This window comes from Micropterus salmoides, unplaced genomic scaffold (genome assembly GCF_014851395.1).
Source record: "Micropterus salmoides isolate LMB-PRFRI ecotype aquatic unplaced genomic scaffold, ASM1485139v1 Ms_hic_scaffold_6, whole genome shotgun sequence".
Classification (NCBI taxonomy): Eukaryota; Metazoa; Chordata; class Actinopteri; order Centrarchiformes; family Centrarchidae; genus Micropterus; species Micropterus salmoides.
The window spans coordinates 28752291-28773317 of record NW_024044348.1 but is presented as its reverse complement, the minus strand read 5'-3'; the positions used below and the strand labels follow the sequence as shown (position 1 = coordinate 28773317).

Here is a 21027-nt window from a genome sequence, read left to right as displayed (position 1 = left end):
TTCAGTATCATATGTCATGAACAGCAATGTAGCCTACGTCCTTTGTAATAGAAAACGCTTCATAAAAAACAGCCTATAGGCCACAAAATGTAACATAGTAGCCTAAATAATATAATATTATATTATAATTATGTTGTATTCTGATCAGCAGCACTATTAGAAATACACATAACCCTGGTTCAAGGCCATCAGTCAAATGAGAGCCCATGACAATGGCCTCAAACTTGAATATGAGACTTGATTTTGTTTCTGACCAAAATACCAAGCTGACTCCAGCTCTCCAGCTGGGGTTGCTGTTTCACTGCAGTGAGTGACTCTGGAAGGAAAGTGTAACTTGGATGATGCCACAGGAAATCTCTTGGCATCATCCAAGTTCAAATCTCTTGGTAATTCATCAACAACAGAGAGTCACATGTGTCTGGTATGATGCAGAAACCAAACTATGAATGGCAAATAAAGGCCCAGTGCCAGTAATACCCACTTAATTATTTACCAAATGTACACACATCTTAATGGGTCCAATGTAATTGATAAGGTGATTGAAGGAATACTGCTGGGTCACTTTTATATTGCCCCAGCAACACATTTACTATTAATTATTAAGCAGGCCACATGAGTTCTGACTTTGAATTATGTCAATCATTATGTCAGGCCCCTGATCATAATATGTTATATATACTGTACTGGGCCTGTCTGATTACTGGTTTCTGACATATATCTAATGACTTGATTTGTCATTGAAACTATTAAATACAAGCCAGATAACTTTCTGTACTTAATCTAGATTAAACCTCTTTAGACAGCAGTGACGCATGGTGAATCTTGAGACTACTGCCAGGTGCCAAGGAGGTGTTTTGTATCTCAGTCTGCCTCCCACCTCAGGTGGACAAAAGAAAAGAGAATGTTTCCCATAGAATCATTTACACTATCATTGCAAATGTCAACCTACATCATAGACACGGTGCACCCTGATCAGCCCACTTGGATCATACAGTGTCATAACCCATGCAAGAGAAAGTGCTTCACAATAAAAATAAGGCAATAGACATAAATCACAGATATTTGTCATATCTTGTAATATTGTCATTGTTATCAATGTAAATGAAGACCTCCAGTGCTCCAGGAGTTGTTTTCTTTAAAACTATGGAGGTTTCATTAATTCTATGTCCAGAATAGTACAGACCTGAAACAGGATTCACTTTCCTCACAGGAAGCCATTTCTGAAGCTGAATATCCTTACAATGATTTACGATATTCTAATTTCAGATTTTGGTCAAGTTACCTTCATCACTAAATCTTCTTTGAAACAACTGTCATCCCTCGAGTTGAAATTAAAAATATATAACTAAGAATTGGTACAAATGTTTATTTGTCAGCTTCTGTGTATTCTGAGAACTTTGTATTTTGAAAAAAAGGGTCAAGATGATAAGACATTGTAATTTACTCACAATAATTTCCACAAAAGCAAGCAATGGAGGCATTGAAGTGTTCTCAAATTTTCAGTAAGTAAAAAAAAACATCACCACTGCAGATTACTCTTTCCAGGGTGTAATCCGTACAGTGATCAATAATTCCTTTGATATGAAAAAGGAATAAAAAACATGAAATTACTGAGTGTCTGCAGGAAATGAAGAGTTAATGTGTCGATTCACTAACTGAAGTAGCACTGTGTGTTCTTGCCTTTCCCTTACCTGCAAGCAATAGAGGTAGCAAATGGTGGAAATTATTAAAATGAAAATTAAAAAGATAACCAAGCCTTGAATATGGCAATTGTCAAAGATTAGATGAATGGGTATGGAAGTGAAACCTGGTGTGTCCTATGGTAACTAATACATGCATGAAAAAGGCTGCTTGAAGCATCCATCCGTCCATTTTTTTAAAATCACACACCCTGGTCAGAATCCACAGGGACTGGCATATCCCAGCTTATACTGGGCAAGAGGAAGGTACACCCTGGATGGATCATCTTCACTAGGCCTGGGAGTGATGTTCAAAATCAGTGCAGAACCTAAGAAACAGGAAGCAGAAATAAGGGTAGCATACTGGAGGTGCCATGAAAAACTGAAATAACACCTGCATAATACCACAAATAAGTGCACTACAGTTTAGTCGATGCAAGAAAAAACAAACATTCTCTTTGAATTAACATATAAAAAATAATTATCACTTGTGAAATCAAGACTCAGAACCTACTTTTTAAGCTAATTAGGACACGTGACTGTGAGTAATGGTGCTATTTTGTGTTAACACACAGTCCACCTTCCCCCTCCCAATACAACTCACCAAAAGCCCTTCACTCTGCATAGATTAGAATGGGAAAGTCAGATTTCCCTGATGGGTCTTCTGAGTTCTCTTTGCTGCGTGCTTTATCATAATCCTGGATGGGAGGTAGATAGTAGTCAGGATATTAAGTATTGAGACAGTGAGAAAATGAGAGCAGTAGGAGGGGAAAAATAAAAGAAGACAGAGAGAAGAAAAGCGGAAATGAAGGGTGAAAGATCGGCCTGACATCTTAGCATCAACATTTACTGAATATCAGAGGCAGACAGATACGCGTCTTACTTTATTTTTTCTCTTGGCAGTTTACATATGCGTAACTACTCCATAAATGACCCAAGATTTGCAAAAACGTATACTTAAATTAAGTTCATTATTCAATAATTATCTACGTTCATCATCCAGATTTGGTACCATTTTGAAAATAAAAACACATTTAGATAAGTTGTTTTGAGTTTGTGCTAAAATGTCTTAAACAATTGTCACATTTTTTCAGTTAAATGTCGAGGTACTACACCACCACGTGCACAGTGGCATGGCACACACACAAACACGTAAATCCACTTGTTACGCATTGAATACATGAATACATTTATTTATCTTTATCACTGGGTGTGTAAATGCTCTTTAAATGAGGTAAAAGTAAGTGCCTGTTGTTCAACTCTCAATATCCCTGCTTGATGCTCTCTATTGGAGCCCAGCGCCAGTGCACCCTAGCGTCATTGTTCTCCAAAAGAAAAAACATTTGCCCAGTCACCCCCCTAAGCCCATGTGCCACCGTGGTCTTGGTTTCTATGGAGACGCTTTCCACCAGACCAAGCATGTGGAGGGCACCCCTCCAGCGGAAGGAGGTGGAATAACATTGTGGCAAGGCAATCATACACAAACCTCATTTACATATCCAAACATGAACCATGGACCGTAGCATACAGTGTTTGTTTCCATTAAACATTTCACAGTAGTTGATTAAACCCAGCAGGAAATGCAGCACAGATATATGATTATATTTTATCACCAGAAAGGTTTAATTGATTCCCAAAATTGTATGAATAAAGGCAAGCTAAAGAAAGTTTGAGTAAAAATATTCTTCTTCTCTCAGAATGTAGAAAGTATTTTCTCTGTGCCCCGAGATCACTCAGTATTCTGATCACCCTTGCTCCCTTGGTAGAAGCTTGTGTCTGGGCCTGATGTGGTCACCCTTGGCACCTCCAGCTGGGGGCACTGTTCCATCTGTCTGCCAGTCTGTAGTAGTTCCTTACCCATTCAGGAGATGCTCTGCTGTCAGACGGAACTGTATGTCATTGACCTTGCGGAAGATGAGAGACAGTCACCATGTAGGCTACTGTACTCAGCATTCAAATACACAAACTTCACAGACTCAAGACTGTAACACTTGTGGCCTAGGTACAAGGACTCAAACAAACAAGGGAAGAAGCAAGGTGACTTTTTACATTTTTTTTTATTTCTAACCACGTTTTAACTGCTACCATTTCTGGACTACTTCCTTAAAAACCTACTTTTTAAGCTACTCTTGAAGCTACACTCATCAAACATTTTGCAAGTGATATGATAAATCAAGTAGTGATTTGAACAATATAACAGAAAAGAGTCATCTTACTCCTTTAAATACTTTAATGGAAAGTAATCTCTGTAATAGGCCAAATAATAATGGAACCAAAAGATACAGACATTAACATCTTTCACTGGGGCTGAAATTGTAGCAGACACTATCACACTGATTTCTATATAATTTCACTGAATCTCAAACAGTAGGACCCACAGCTATAAGGACACCAGTAAGGAAAGTGAGTGTTTTAAATAATTCAAAATGCTACTTTCCATGGTCAAAAAAATACAATCATAAATACACTTCAAATAAAGGCTAAAAACAAACAGACTCAATCAAAATTGTTTTATGTTGATTGTGTGACCACTTATTTAACACATACGTACAATGCCAACTTTGATGACACATATATCATTTCAGCACATGAACATAATAATCCTTGCAACACAGAGTGACTAATGAACCGCATAACTAAATTATTATATATGATTTACAATTCACTATTCCTCAGAGACAAATAATCTCATCTAATCTAATGGTAACTACAGACTAGATACTTGTGCTTATATTTAGTACTTCACCAATAAAGTCTAATAGCATTAATTGTTATGAATGACTAAGTATATTGTTCTTTAAGAATTGTAGTAATGAAAAACTATGTTATCATCATTAGACAGCCCACATAATGTGCTATCAGTTAGAAAGATGCAGAATAGATCTCAATCATTCATTTGTTGCACAGTACCTAATTTGGTCATATGCCATTTGTAAAAAATAATTATACATACTCTGTGCTCATATACATTATATGCAAATTATTTTTAATAACATTCCGCCTGTTAAAAATGCAAGTAAGTTTTTATATCCAGTACTAACTGAATTTCAATGTTGACTTTCACAGCTGTATGGTATCCATACCACACAACTTGATATAGTGAGTTATGAACATGCTCATAAATTCTACTCTGAGCCAGGCAGCAGAGGGCCAAGATGAAATCCGCCGAATGCAAAACTTCCATCAGGGTCTTCATAGATCTAACACTCACCACAGAATTAGAATCAGGCTTTAGGAGGATAATCCATGTGGTGGAGAAGCTGAGGGAGTATGCCCGGATGAGTTTCAAACCGGCCAAGTTTAGATCACTGGTGCTGAAGAGAGGAAAGGTGGATGACACCTTACCTTTCAACAATAGATGGATTACCATCCCCACCATCACAGAAAAGCAGGTAAAGAGCAAGGTTTTTGACAGCACCCTGAGAAATACAACATCAGTCCGATCTACCTGCATTAATTTGGAGAATTGGCTGTGAGCAGTGGAGTGATCATAACTTCCAGGAAAGTTTAAAGCATGGCTGTACCGGCACAGCATTCTGCCCAGAATCATATTGCCACTCCTGGTGTATGAGCTGTCAATCTCGACAGTTGAGGTCCTGGAGAGGAAATAAACTCAGTGTACTGCATTTTACTCTATGGACATAAGAACGAGCTGCAACTGCCACTCAGATCCTTGGAAGAGGAATTTGAGGGGACAAGACCTAGGGAGGGAGGAAATGGCAAGCAGTGCAAGGAGGAGAGATAGACACTGCCTGGTTGAGAGGGAGGTGAGAACACCGAGGAGGAGAGGTCATGCAGAATGTTGGTGATAATGCAGCGGCCTGCCTAGAGAAGGTGAGACAACACGCTGTAGAGAAAGGTGACATCGGCTGAGCAGTGGAAAGCTGAGCCCCACCAGATGAAGTTCCTCGTCCAGGCGGTGTACATGCTTCCAGCCTGTCAAATCTCCACACATGCGGGAAAGCTTCAACACCGGCATGTCTGCTGTGCTCCAAAGGTGGAACCCTTGAGTAGACCCTGAGTTGCTGCCCTATGGCACTAGAAGAAGGACGATACTGACACCATAATCATGTCCTGAAGTTAATTGTAAAACCATCAGCACTGGAGTTTAGTGGAGCAAGTGGTCCTGCTCCTCAAAACAGGCCATCACTTTCCTCAGAGCTGCAGAGCCGGGAGCCTCAGTTAGGACATCTGTTGGTGGATCTGGAGAAAAAGCTCAAGATCCCTCAGCATATCACATCATGCTGGAGCTAACAGTCCCCTGAGAACCGTCACAGCGGTGAGGAAGAGTGGCAGACAGGCAGGCAGGTTCAGGTGAGAGACGCTTGAAAGCAAAAACACAAAGCAAGAAGACAGACAAAGAAAGGAGTAGAGCCATCCACAGATGTGAAAGAGCCTTGAGATGGCTGTGGCTCAAGTCAAGACAACCATGGGGCAAGTAGCTAGCTAGCAATGTGGACACAAGCTGAGGTCTTATCAGCCCCCATCTGGTTTGCCTGGAGGAGGGTGTATGATGCTGAAAGACCCGACACGCCTGTTGATTCCAGGAACATCACTGAAGATGTGTCCAGAAGTATATAATTTACAATAAAGTTGACACTGAAAGACAAACTCAATGAGCATGACCACATTTTGATCAAAGGCAGATTGTATTTGTTCAGTTGATACACGAATATTCTTAAAACAGCATAAGTGCAGTGGAAACAAGTGTGTTTAATCTCATCCCATGTAATTGTTTTAAGACAAGCGTTTTATCTCCCCTTGAGTACAACAGTTACTAAGATGGACATTTTCTGGACTGCAGCAGAGTTGCTCAGCTCCTCGCCAACCAATTACAGTATTGTCTATAGTAGAAAAATCTAATTTGTTTCAAAGAAAAACAGCAACACCAACCTACTGCTTACTGCCAAGATAAAGTACTAAAACCTCTTGCTGTTTGACTCAAGCCAGACAAGTTTACTATCCTAATTGGTCTCAGTGGGCAGAGCATCAAATGTGTAAATAATTTTCTCAGCAATTGGCCTGCTCTATCTTTGGCTATCCTGGCGTTCCCTTTTTCTGAAAAGCAAGCTGTGCCTGTTGGAACGATGTCCTGTAATTCCTAGAGCACATTGTTTTTATCGTGTACAACTGCTTTAAATATGGTCATGTGAGACCAATGTTCAATCACAGAGAAACTAATCATATAATACATATCAACCAGAGTGCACGGCCAGCCATGTCTGTCGGTGGTAACAAATTGCAGATGGGATTTCAACTGGTATGGCAGCATGTTCACTTGGATTGTGCTTTATGGGTTACTCATAATTAAGAACATAGCTTGGAGGAGGTCATACCCTCCACCAGATCAGTTTGTCTGAGCACTGCAACATAAACTTGGATTTACATTTTCCTACATTACACACCGACTGCTTTTATTTGTTTACACTTTCTACAATAACCAGTACAGCAGAGCAGCACACGAATGCAGCGTGATGGATCAAGGCTCACCGCCAAAACTCCAACTAAGAGTGAAGTGTCAGAGAAAAATGCACAGTTCTTATAGATGGTTTGTGCATTCAGATCTGTAGAGTGATTTGTGAGCAGTTTGTGTTCATTATTTTACAGAGTTGGGGAGGAAAACGGAGAAGCAGGGAAATTACAACTTGACCACAATCACAGAGGACACAGCAGTGCTATTACTTTTCCAATGCAATCACATAATGCACTGGATCCACTGGACATTTGCTTTAATCAGACACCTGGGAAATGCATCCATCCCATTTCTTTTCATCAGCTCAAATCCACCTCACATCAGTATTAAATGAATACGCTGAGACGAGAAATCTGAAAGGACAAGATATTATTATCAAAGGAAACTCCTTCATTACTGCCTTTTATGATTGCTTGTCTTTCTTCTCCACATTGTAGGCAAAACATAAATTCAAAAGGTACAAGATGACTCCATAATGATCTGTAATAGGCTTCCTCTTTTCATCCCAAGAAGCAATTTATAAGTAGTTGTCACATCAAAAGGTGTATATCTCACTTTGGAACTTCAAAGAACAATTATTTGTGCATTACACTGTAATAATAATAATTTGATGTACATGTAAGCATAGACTGCTGTTTAGCCATATCTGAAGCCTTTGTTTTTCTGTCCTGCGCTATCTTTGCTGGTGCATGTGGGGATGCTGCTGTCGATACTGAGAGTGCTGCACAAGTCTTTGTCTGCTCTGGGAAGAAGGCTGGGCTCCAGCTGGCTCCCGCTATGTGCAGAAGTCAGTGGGTCCCTCTGCACTCAGTGCAGGAGGCGGGCTGGTTGATTGATTGGGATACACACCACCAACGGCCCCCCCCCCCCCCCCCCCCCCATGCTCAGAGAGCACATGTGTCTCTCCTGCTCTCCAGTTTTTATACCCAGACCTGCTTTATTACACACGGACGTGCATTCAGCCAGGGATAGGCTACTCGTCCATACATGTGCAGAAATAAAGGTGCATGCTCACACACACACATTGAACAAAAGAACAAATACACACTTGGATATATTCATGAAATCATACGAAAGAATGCGGCTACAATTCGCATGATCGCTCACAAACATAACCAGTGTCTCCAACGTTGGGTTCATACAGGGCAACACATTTGCAGTCATTACAGAAACCCGCTCAGCCAGACCAATCTCCACTCTTCGTTTTGATCTAACAGACAATGAAGCATTACCTCAACAAATTCATCATTCCTGACAGAGAGAGAGGGCGCCGGGGGTAAAATATATTTTGGCAGATTTGGTATTGCAAGTGTTTCCTCATTGTATCTGCTTTGAATGCTTCCAAGTGTTGTTGGGAAGCATGGAGTTGGACAAAAAGGAGGAAGAAGGGGTGTGTTAGAATCACCGACTGCTTTTCAGGACTCCAGCAACGACCAGCCAGCCAGTGTCTGGTGAACGCGCATGTGTGCGTCCATGCGCGCGCGCGTGCGTGCGTGTGTGTGTGTGGACCAGCAGGCAACACACACTTAACATTCGTTCGCAACATGGCGTTGAAGCGCCGAGAGACACGACGGCTCTCCCCCGACTAATGCATCCTCATTGTCAGGAAAGCCGGGGACTGTTAACCAAAGAGACCTAAACATTCACAGAGACTCCTTTACGCGCCGGCAGACAGAATAGCGGATTCCAACATATGCATGTCGCTATAACGGTATAGCTGGTTGTATAGACGTACGGTGCTACCCCACTGGTGGAAATCAAAGGCTGTACATGGCGGTGGAGAGTACAATTTGGCTGTTCTGTCTTCTTTCGCTGTTTTGTGGTCCATCCAAGCAAGGTAAAGCTCCCACTTTAATCATCTGCATGCTTTTCAGTGGAGTGCATGTGTGAGGCAGCGGGTCACTCTTATACACTGAAGTGCAGTTACTCCGAACATAAGTGGGCTGTGATAAACGATAGGAGAGAGCTACTGGGTGAATGTGCACCTTGCACGGTACGTGCAATATCGCCTCTGTATTTTGCGTTCACCTCATGTGGCCTCTCCAATGCGTTAGGGGTGTATCGCTACTTCATGGGTGTCTCTCCCAGGACGGCTTTGGCATTACGAAGTTGCAGCACATTGCCCAAGGAGCAGCCCTTAGCTGTGCCACAGAGCGGCCACAGGGCTTTGAGCCGACCGGGGAAGTTTCGGATCAAGCAGGGGATGCGGCTCATTATAATAACATGTAAGCTCTGCCTTGGTTTTTAATAAAAGCGGAGCGCCCCGGAGCATCTCAGTCTTAAATGTGTAGCTTTTTTCTCACGGTCTTATAAGATCTAACGACTGGTCGCGTGGGACGTCTGGTTTAAGCCACTGATCAGAAAGTTGAGTGAGAGGATTTTGAGGAAAGAGTAGCCTAATTATGTCACCAAAAGGGTACCTTCATCTAGGCACGATCTTGATAAAGTTGAAGAAGAATGTGTGCCTGAGAGCTGACAGTGGAAGACGCACAGTAGCAGTTTTATTTCGCAGACACTGCGGTGGCTCCGGAGTGTGGGAGCTGGGCTGTGTCGGAGAGGGAAGTCTGCTCACACAGGCGGCGACGAGTGGGTGATTGAGTGGCCATAGGATTTACATGACAAAGACCTCTGTAGAATATCAGTGGAGGTTATGCAGTTAAATGCTCTTCAGGGCCAGGAAAAGAAGATATTTTAAAAACAAACAAGCAACAAAAAAAAAAAAAAAACAGTGAACCTGCCATGCATGTCTTTTCTTAGAAACATTTTTTTCACTAAGGACTTCCAAAGAGCATACCGACATGGTGCAAGCTACAGGTGCAGGTAACAGAGGCAATAGTGATGTAGTGGAGAAAAACAGTCTAGTTAGTATGTTATCTCTCTCTGCAGACTGTTATGGTAGAAAATGGTGTCCTCTTACATTTAATCTTTTATGCATGTTCTTTTATTATTATTATTATTACTATTAATATTACTATTATTTTTTATGTCTTATATATATATGTATTGTGTTTTTTATCCTTAACCTTTCCTTCTTCTATACTCCTTACGTTAGTCTGTCCACATTTTCTGGGGTTTAGGCCAGACCTATGAGATTGTTGTGGTGTTTTCCCTCTCTTGTTGTTCCTGTCTTCTCCTTGAATGTTCTTTCAAGGCTTGAGAGGATCTCTGTTCCCCAAAACTTAGAAACCTAGACAGTGTAAATGATGATACATCCCTTTGCTTGGGGCCAGATGTCCGATGCTGCCCTAGGCGGCAGGTCTCTGGACCAGCTGCATATGTGTTTTAGTACTTCTCTGTTTATTCTCTTTTATTAATAAATTCTTCAAAGATAACGGTTAGTTGTTACTCAATTATTTGCTTAATCCCTCACCAGCAATATACAATTTCCATGACACAGACCTTTAGGGAGTGAAATAGGGCTGACATTAAACCAGTTGTCATTAGACTGTGTATGTAAAACGGCAGCAAACTCTCACGTAGCTGTAGCACTTTGCTTTTCGCCCTATGGGACGGGCATTTGGGAAAAATGATACCAAGTATTAAGCATTCTGGTGTTAACAGGTTGGTATATATCTTTTAACAGCCAATCATGAGGACCAGACAAGTGGGACTGTGTGCATGTGTTTGACAGACAGACAGAAAGAGAGATGGCACAGTACAGAACTTTCAGATGTATCTTCTTTGGACTAAGAGCTCCAAGAGGTGCCATTTATATTCTGACTTGGCAAATGGTTGGATAAAAATGAGTCCTGTGAACGAATATAACTTAATAATAATAAAAGAAACTAATTATCTTTGGGGTTTGAACTGATGGTCAGATAAAATCGGATACTTCAATTAATGGATTGATCAAGAAAATAATCTGCTGATTAATAAATTAAGAAAGATGATTGTTAGTTGCAGCGCTACTTTGAATTGCCACCTAATTATTCTGCCCCAAAGAGTTAAAACATAATATAAATAAGGTTTTGCTTTGTGTAAAGAGAACCATCTGCCGCTGCAGAACTAAACTTTGACCAGTTAAAATCTTAACATGTCCTGATGAGATAACAGGCACACTATCACATCTAACAACCTTTGGATGCTGATATCTTGTATTGATTGATTAGCCCATGGAAATACTACACAAGCTGTTATTTTTCACTAGAAAAATGTGTTGGCACAAAATGTGTTGGCACAAAATTTTAAAATCATCCAACTGCACTGTAGTGTTGTTTGTGGGTGTTCCTTTCCTCCTGCTTCACACATTTTCTTACAAATTGAAGACAGAGCTTTGCTTACCATTGCCTTTTGTCTCACTCATCAGTATTTTATCCTCCTCTTGTGTCTGGAGATTGCCTCCACATAGTTATGCTGCTGCTGCTGCAACTCAAGTATGATATGCTCTGCAGTGATTGCTACCAGCACAGTGATGAGAAATAAAGGAATATTGTGCAAGGATTGGTGTGGTGGTGAAAAGTCCAGCATGGCGAAATGAATATATCAGAAACTACTGTACTTACACACATCCAGGTGGACACCGCCCCCTTCTGAGGTATGCTGTAATTTTATCACATTAGATTTATTATTCATTGTTCTGTTATGCTATAAAAGCCTTAAAAGGGAAGGAACGAGAGGTATGCCTCCTTGACTTCTATCTGATATAGTGGTAGAAGGTCAGAGGATACAATTTATATAGAGTTAGATTACCATGCCCTGCAGACTCCAGCAGAGGCAGAATTACTCTCCTTGAGATCTTCCTGACAGGAGAGTGAGTGCCACACTAGAGGTGATCACATCCAGATGATTAAATCTCTTGCAGGTAAATGGCGATTGTGATGGAGGTTGTCAGTGATAAGAGTGAAGAGGAAATTTATTTGTTTACACTGTGAGATTTATCATTGTTAGTTGGTGCCAAACTGTTTCGACATTTGGTTGCTGTCTTAAAAGCCTTTGAATTGATAAAGTTTCACATCTATGAAATGACTAAAGGAACATTAAACCAATCACAGACCAAAACCCATTTAAATATTTAGGAACTGTCATCAAAATGTGTTTTGCTTCAGAGGAGTAGCCACATTTGTATTCATGAACTCTGCCAAACACTGACAGCAGCATCATGCTTTACTATCAAATGAACAGATTAGTATTTATTGTGTATTATTACTAAATAATTAAGAATTAAGTTAACAACACAGTCGTCAACGGTGACTTGGTGTGTGCATGTTTCGGCGTGTGTGCATTTTGTTGGGTTTATAAAGTGGGGCATGAATGTTGTTGGTGTTGGTAGTTTGTGGGAACTGAGGCTGGTGAGTGGGGGTTGGGCTGATTCTGGGACAGGGATGAATTGGCGGGTGCTGGTGGGGCAAATTCGAGGGCAAGGGCCATTGCTACGTCCACAAAGAGCTTGTTTTATCCATTCTAAAGATAAATGAAAATTTGTCAGCTTCACTTAACACATCACAAGCAAATGGACAAAAAACAAAACATCTGCGCTCCCACAACACTTTTTGAGCAAATGAATGTGATTTTTGTAACGCCTTTGACCTTTTTATATACACATGAAAATTGTAAAGACAGCAACAATTGCAGGATGAAACCTTGGCACTACACTGACTGAGAATATCACATGAGATCATTTACCCTCGATGCACCAAATGCCTTCACAGTGTTCCACTCCTCTCAGTCCTCCTAGTCATTTGATGTGTTTAGCAAGTGTTGCTCGAGCTCACGTGATGCTTTTCTGCGCGGTTCAGCTTAACACTCACATAGTCACACATTTGGGAGATGCCCAGAGCAACAGCAGTCTCCTGCAGTTCCACTGTAGCAGCAGAGTGTGATATGCTACAGTTAAGGGGAAAAAGCACCTCACATTAATTTCAGCCCCTGTTTTAACTTGTAATGTTACCTTATCAGACAGTAACAATGTAGACTGTGGTGAACAGCTATTGTGTTGCACTGTAAACTTTGTGTTAGTCTATAATTAAAAGTAAATAAAAGGTATCCAAATGAGCAGCATTTACTCACATGCTCCTGACGTGCCTGTGAAGGCTGTGAGCCAATCCATTAACATCACAACACTGTTGATGTCTTATTTTTAGATTTCTTTGAAATGACCTTACACTACCTCTGTGTGATTTCAGCTCAAGGAAGGATTAAATTACATTATTTTATTGGATATGGATAACTCTACAACTCAACATCTAGTCTCTGAGTTACTGTTCGAGGCAAAACCCACTGTTATTCCTCTAATATTCTCAGGTCAGTCAGGGTCATCTCAGCAGCTTGTTTCATACAAAGTTAATATTTTGACTGAACACCCGAGGAAAATGTGCCTGTAGGAATCACACTGCTGAAGTTACTGTGAGCAGTGTTAGGCATGGTGGTGGGAGGGAAATGTTTTTTGAGTCAACCATTTATTCAACACATTGCACCAGGGTACTCTGGGGCAAAGTCCATTTTCTAGCTTAAATATCATGGAGATGTAAAATTACACAAGGGGTTATGTTTTTTGGCTTGGCACAGTGTCAGAGGAAGATATTTTGAATCTAGTGAGTTTGGTGTGTTACAAACATTGTAATGTTTTTTTTTTTACATTTCAAATTTAACACAAAATGCATACATTTCAGTTTGCAGCAGAGGCAAGTTGAAGGAAGATGCAGTTTCTGATCTAAATAGTTTTATCTCCTGTGTTAGGACTTAAGAACAGGAGAAAAAAAGGTCATGATTTAAAGTCCTTTTTTTACATTTGTAAAAACAAGTTAAAAAAAAGTCTTATGGTAATTTTATTTTTTTTTGTCAGGATCCGTTTTCTTCCAGGTGAAGCAAAGATTACAAGAGATGTCTTGTCAAAAGAAAGACATAACAGTAATGTTACATAACATGCTAACATAGATGTACCTTGTGAAGAGAGGGTATGGAGAAATTAAAACTCACCTGGAAGAAAACATGAATACTTTAAACCCTATTTAGAACATGGGGTATTAGTGCACTTCAGCCTCTTGTGGCCGAAAGCATATTACTACAACAAATACTAGAAACTTAAAAAGTTTATCCTATAAGTCATGAACACAGGATAGAAAACTATTTCAGTCAGACTTATAAAATGGATGAACAGAGTTTTTTTTCTGACTTGCCTCACAGGGCTCCCATAGTGAAGTCAGAGGTATCGCTGTCTCAAAAGTTGCATCACTAGCTGCAATAAAGTTGAACGATATTCTGCACGACATGCATACCGGTGCTAAATTGAATTGACGTTTAACAGCTGTTTCACAATTCAACATTTACTTACAAATTTAATTTGAATTTTTTTTGCCTCGGTGTTTACTTCCATTATCTTGGCTTCAGTCTCGGGGTGTCACAACACCAGAGTAATGTCAAGCAGAGCAGACCATATGCTGAAATGTGTGTGTTAATGAATAATTGATTGTTGGACAATTCAAACAATGTACTACACAACTACACAAACCTGTGAGATAAACTCTTACATTTGTGTCATAATAGCAGCTTGAAATTGCAATAAAAATGTGCAACAAAAGCTGAGGTTAGTAACAAACCTTTTCCTTTTGATAGATTTTCATGGTTACCACTGTGTAACATTTACACATAAACAAAACCACATGGGCCTCCCACTGGAGTTTTCTTTTCATACTACATTTTTAATACAAGTTCAAAACTCTATTGGCCACTGTTTGATCTTCCAAATATTGAGAAAAATGTCTTGCTCTCTTTGGCTCTTTAGATGCTGGATTCACTTCGACTTGTTTACATTGTCAATCATAGAATAAATTTCATACTGTGCAAGTAAGCGAACAAATGGCATGTGTTACTAAACAGGTTGATTGGTGCTAAAAGCAGCAAACCAAAACAAAGTGGCTTTAAAGGTTCTTTTAAAGCTTTTTTTTTTTTTGCTTTCTGGCACTAGTTTTCTTCCTGCTGACTGCTTTTGCCTAACGATCTGATTATGTTGTGCTAGTCCACAAGGCTCCAGTACACCAGTGATGTAGTGGTATTTCTGGAGGTTGTCCTGTTTCATACTTGGTGTCAAAATGGTATCTGAACTGGAAGCTGTTAGTGGTTCTCAATGTACTGACTAGCAAACAGACACACTGCTATTATATATGTATATATATATATACCCAAATAGGTAAAGAAATAGCCACAGAAACAAATATATGCCATATAGAAGATGCAGGAAGATGGAGTAAATGTTGGTCTCCACCTTTAGATCCCCTAAGGTTGTCATCCATGTCTACTCCTGAACTCTACCACCATATGTAATGTTTAGAGTGTGTTCAGCTCCAGTTTGTTGTGTCTACATCAGAGGGCCGGCTGTTCAACCTCCCGTATAGTGGCAGCTGCAGAATATTAAACATTGAATTTGTAGAGGGATGTATGCTGGTTGTAGATCGACTTGCATTGGCCTTTACTGTTACTGCTCATGTGTCTAATATCAGTATGAAACTGCCCTGGTCACCAAAAGTCTGTGTAGGTTGTGTTTGTGGTTGTTATTCTAACAAGTGCAGCGGGTAAATTGCACCTTTAATGACTATGTTCGTTGTTTGAAGTTTGGGTCCAAACTTATCGCGCTCTATCAGTATTTCTGTGAGCATACCTACAAAGGTCTCTTGAGACTCTCTTGAGAAACCAGAGCTTGTTGGGCAGCAGTGCCTGTGGAGAATAGCTCATTACACATTAGAGGTACATTAAATATCTGCATGTGTGTGTTTGCTGAGGTACATTCACCCCCGCCTGCTTTTTTGCGTGTAAGCGTGGGTGTGTCAGCTGCGATTTGTGAGTGCATCTTGATCCTCTCCCCAGAGTCCTTTCTAAATTAGGATGCATATTATTTAAAGATGCCCTGGGCTTAGTTTCAGCTGGGTATATTTATGCAGCGAATTTGTTGATTTTTATGGTGCCCTGTGTGTGCCTATTTGTGTTGCCAGAGAAGCAATCTTGAGCACAGAAGCGTTGTGTTGAATATATTTTGTTAGTGTTTTTTTTTTTTTTTCAGTTGTAAATAGCCCGGCCACTTATATCTGGAAAATGTCCAAGCTAATAAGTGATAAATTGGAGTAAGCACACGTGTGTATTTTGATCAGCCAGGGTCAGATCTTTGGAAAAACAAAGAACAATCTGAAGATAAAATAGACAAATGGAAAGATCTTTTCCCATCTAAAACCTTCAACAGAGATTATAATGCCTATCAAATACATTTAGAGATCATAAAGCTTCAATTTCTTTCCATTTTCTGGCTTTTGTTGTATTCCAACACGATATAATTTTTAATATAAAGTTTTTCAGGTATAGAACTTTATTGGCTTTTCGGCATTCATGGAAAAGTTCCATTTTGACTTTTCAATCATGACAGGAGGGTTACAGATATACTTTGATGGTATGTAGAATTTGAGCCACGAGACAAGCCAAGCGACGTGTCAGGTATATGGAATCTTTTTATCTAGCCATCTGAAGGAGAGCCGTTTTCTAATTTGGCCATTTGACTTACACTAGTCATTATATTGCATAGCTTGCAAAAGTCACATGTCAGAGTCAAATCTTACCTGGTGCAGCATGTAAAGCTTCATCTCAAAGTCTTTTGTGAGCAGTTTGCACACTATACACAAGAATGTCATATGTAAGAGAATAGTATTCTTGACTGTGCCTTTACCAGCAGTGTACCTGCATTTTTTCACACCTGAGCTATTAGAAAACGTTACGAAAAGGTTTTACTTTTCAGATATCCCAGACATATAAAATTGGCAGAGCATTTTTGTAGAATGCCTTACAATGCTACAGTGATATTCTCCTCCAGCAGCTTTTGCACTGTTGCACCTCAGTTGCACAGAGATCAAATGATTCCAAGATACTCTTCGGTAATGCTGCTATCTGTTAATTCTTTGATCCCACGAGCATAAATAGATATTACCACTGCAGTGATGCAACTCAGAGGGATTGTGCAGTTCATCCTGTCGGCTTACTAGGTCATTAAGGTGGGCCATAGAGTGTAATTGATAACTTTACATGATGTGATTTGAGCTGAGGCTCAGAGTAGGGTCACAGCTGCAGTGAAAGTGGCACACAGTACATTATCTGAGCAGCCAGCACTAACCTCAGTCCAATGGCCTAATCATTCTCTCATTTTAATCCCAGCACTTGTTCTATCCATAGCCCAAACTCCATTGACAGTGGTGGCAGCCTTGAACATCATCTTTGTTTGTGAAGATGCAGAAATATTTTGTTTTAATGAGTCAAGGGGAGGAAACCAGCTCTTTATAGAAGTGGTTATTCATTCCACAGATGTCCTTTTGAAGATAGTATACATACTAAGAAGTCAACTGTGTAAATATATATACTTTTTTGTTTAAATTAATTTGGCTTTTATTCTATTAGTTTTATCTTTCTCTTTGTGTGTGTGTGAGAGAGAAGCAGCAGTCTGGCGGCGCTCACTTTCTCGCTCATCTAACCTGCATTCACATTCTTTCCATTCCTCCCTTCTGTCTGCTTGGTCACATGAGAGCAGAGGATAACGCCGAAGGTAGCCATTTAGGCGGGACGGTGTGGGTAAATAGAGATAAATCTAACAGAAGATTTGTTAGATATTGATGAGTGCATGCTGTGGAGAGAAAGAGATTTCAGGAGATTCACCAGCTTAGAAGTCAAAGGAGGGCTGACTTTTTCTTTTTTTCTAGTGCAAGCGCAGCAGAAGATTGTGCCTTAAATTCCTGAATTACTCATATTCACTGTAACTATCATACAATACACACATTTATGAATCTCTTGAACAATCGTTTGTGCATTCATACTGAGTACACACGACCTTTAGTTCTCATTTAAATGCAGTATGTTACTCATGGCACGTCTCTCTCACTTTGCTGATGGAAAGTGTCATTTTTGAAAACCCCAGTGTGAGCATAATATGTGAAGCCCTCCCAGTGCAGTGTGCCCTTCATCAGTACATGTACCAGGTAGTGTCACACAGCAGACTCATGCATCATCCTGACCTTGTGTGAGATGCTCAACCCTGATCCTTGCACATGAGCGTTAAAATGTACATGTGCCGCCCTTAGAGTTGAGTTAGAGGGGAGTGTTTTTAGACTGTTTTACCATCTAGTATGTCTCTTTGTTATGCGTTTGTCTCTACAAACTGGGAACCTTCACGTTACCAGTATGTCGTCTTGTGCACCAATGTCACCCGCACAAATTCCTGTACATTCATTGTGCAGCTGCGCGGACAAACAGATTCTGATTTGGATCACCTGTGTTACTCCCATGTTAGTTTTATTGCTCGCTTTGTTGACTCATGCGAGTGGGCCTGGCACTTGACATGGCCATGTGGAGGCCCCGTGCTGCTGGGAGGCCCTTCATGCAGGAGTGCTGCTCTGTGATTGGAGGAAGTCCGACTGGGATGAATGAGCACTGTACATAGAACAGGAGGCATGAGGGACCCCCCTTTTACTTGTTTTCTCAGTCTTCTATGAAAGTAAGACTGAGTAAATTATATATATTTGAATGTGTCAACTCAGGCAACTAACTGATGAATCAAACAAAATACTCATCAGATTAATTAATAAGGAAAATAACAATTTTAGAGTTAGTTTCAGTTTTACACCAGAGACAAAATTGCACCCCTTAAAGTGAATAAAGCACATTTTTGTCTATTAATTTTGCAGCATGTCGATGTGTAAACTCAATCGACTCGTATCCAAGGTCAGACTAAAATCTTTGATTCAATCTATCAGCTTTCTGACAGTGAAAGTGACTGTGCGTGTTTGTGATTAAGATGACTGGGTGTGGGAAGAACCCTGCTGTATAGTCATGGGAGGAAACACAGCTGGAACGGTCAACACCTGACACGGCAGCTGTTCGGTTTGTTGAGTGACTCACAGCGTCACACTGGATACAGTGAAATGTTGGGCCTCTGTGAGTAGCATTGCTCAACTAGTAAACACAGCGTTTTAATTTGCCATCAGAGCAATTTTTGACTCATAAAGAGGGTTGAACGTGTAGCATGCTTCAGATACCTGACTGTGCTTTACATTTTCACAGAAGGAACAACCCAATACCCAAGCCAACATGTTTAACATGGAAAGCCAGAAATGAAGCCTACAAGATAAAATCCTAAATATTTAGACAGTAGTGAGGTGCGTCTGTCAGAGGGACTTTCTGTTTCTTGTTTATTTCTCAGGCATTTCCACCTGCATACCGAAACCCGAGAGCCTCCCAGCAGGATTTATTGCTAGCTGTCTCTCTGCTCAGATTATCAAAACTATGGCTTGAACCTATCGATTAATTCACACAGTGGGTAGGTTTTGGCCACAAGCACATTTAAGTGCCTAGGCTATTTTTTTTACCTTGTTGCTATTGATGTAAGATAATTGAATTAGCAAACAAAGGCTTGGGGTTTGGTTTGTATTATCTAGACATGCCAAACAAACACACACACTCACACGCAAACACACACACGCACAAGTTTTCCTGCTGGAAATTGCCCAGTGCTATCAATCAGACCATCTGTCCCTGTCCACTCAGCCTGTATTTAGGTTTCAGAGCATAGCATAGTGATGTCCTACAACCCTGTTTTTTCCCCCAGAGAAGTACCACCCACATGTACAATACAACATTGCTAACATCATTCAGGAACAACTCATAGCAATTATCTACTGCCGCTGTGTCAATTTAGCAGGAGGTACAAGGCAGTCTGTTTGTCACTGCTTTGAGTGTGTTAGTGGTCCCTCTCAACAAAAGCGTCTGTAATCACATTTTGCTGTTCTCTTTCAGTTGAATCCTAAGGCTGCCCTAATCCTATCTGCACTGTTCAGTCCTCTATTTTATTCTGTAATTCTGGGTCTCTTTCTTTTTCTCGTATCCACTCTTTCCATTTCTTACCTTGCATTCTGCACTTTTTTAAGTATGTGACCTCGTTTTGTCTACTCGGCGCTTGTTCGTGTAACACTGTATGATTAAACCAGCTTTTAGCCATGCTAGCTGTGTAGTTCTATGGATGTCAATGTCAGGCTGTTGGTCAGTCCACCACTCTGGTCCAGACTGAAATATCTCAACAACTATTGGATATGTTACCATGAAATTGAGTCTGCTGACTTTAGGGATAGCCTGACTTTTTCTCTAGCGCCACCATGAGGTTGACAATTTAGTTTTTTGGTGAAATATCATGACAACTATTTGATGGCTTGCCATGAAATTTGGTGCAGATATCCATGTTCCCCTCTGGATGGATTATCATCACTGGTGATCTCTTAACGTTTCATCCAGTACCACCATCAGGTCAATTTTTCCTATACTTTGATTTATGACCAAAAGCTAATGACATTCCCATCAGCCTCAGATAGTACTAATTAGCAAATGTTAGCATGCTAACTAAGATGGTGAACATGGTAAACATTATGTCTGCTATACATCAGCATGTTAGAATTGTCATTGTGAGCATGTTATCATGCTGATGCTAGCATTTAGCTGAAATCACCACTGTGCCAAAGTACAGCCTCAAAGACTTGCTTTCACGGTTATTCTTGTTTAAGTGCCATCTTATATAGCTGTGATATATAAATATATATAAGCCAACATGATGTATATCAGGACAAGCTAATAACTGTGTAAAACAGATGTGTTGATTCACAAACCATCTACAAAGACATGGCTGTCATAGACATGAAAGTGGGGTATGAATGTCACTTGGTAAATTAGACTCATTCTGAAATTTGTCTGAGGAATTGCTGCCTCGAGTAAAAAGAAAATTTTATTTATTACTCGGAGCACCCATTTTTGGACTCTTTCAGGCCTCTTTGTGTGTGTGTGTACCTAGTTCCTGAAAGGCCTGAGGTATTGTATAGCTTCACTTTAGAGGCTGTGGAAACCTGAGCTGTGGCCTTCGGGTCACGG

The 21027-nt window shown here is 40.3% G+C and overlaps 1 protein-coding gene and 1 long non-coding RNA gene across 6 annotated transcripts in view; one reads left to right on the top strand and one right to left on the bottom strand.

Moving 5' to 3' along the window:
- Nucleotides 1-1108: 1108 nt before the first annotated feature.
- Nucleotides 1109-11526, bottom strand: LOC119890079. Its single transcript, XR_005442190.1, has 3 exons — nucleotides 11434-11526; nucleotides 2284-3555; nucleotides 1109-2008 (listed from the first exon to the last, which is right to left on the bottom strand). It is a non-coding gene; the product is annotated as an uncharacterized LOC119890079 (long non-coding RNA).
- igdcc4 (immunoglobulin superfamily, DCC subclass, member 4) overlaps nucleotides 8481-21027 on the top strand; it is a 49045-nt gene continuing 36498 nt past the window's right edge. For 2 of the 5 annotated variants that reach the window (XM_038701113.1, XM_038701115.1), the window contains exon 1: nucleotides 8486-8989. In XM_038701113.1, the coding sequence (XP_038557041.1) occupies nucleotides 8923-8989 (67 nt within the window). In that variant the 5' untranslated portion in view covers nucleotides 8486-8922. Of the gene's footprint in view, nucleotides 8990-9213; nucleotides 9378-21027 lie in introns of those variants that run through there. The other 3 variants (XM_038701114.1, XM_038701112.1, XM_038701116.1) reach the window with 3 other exon arrangements.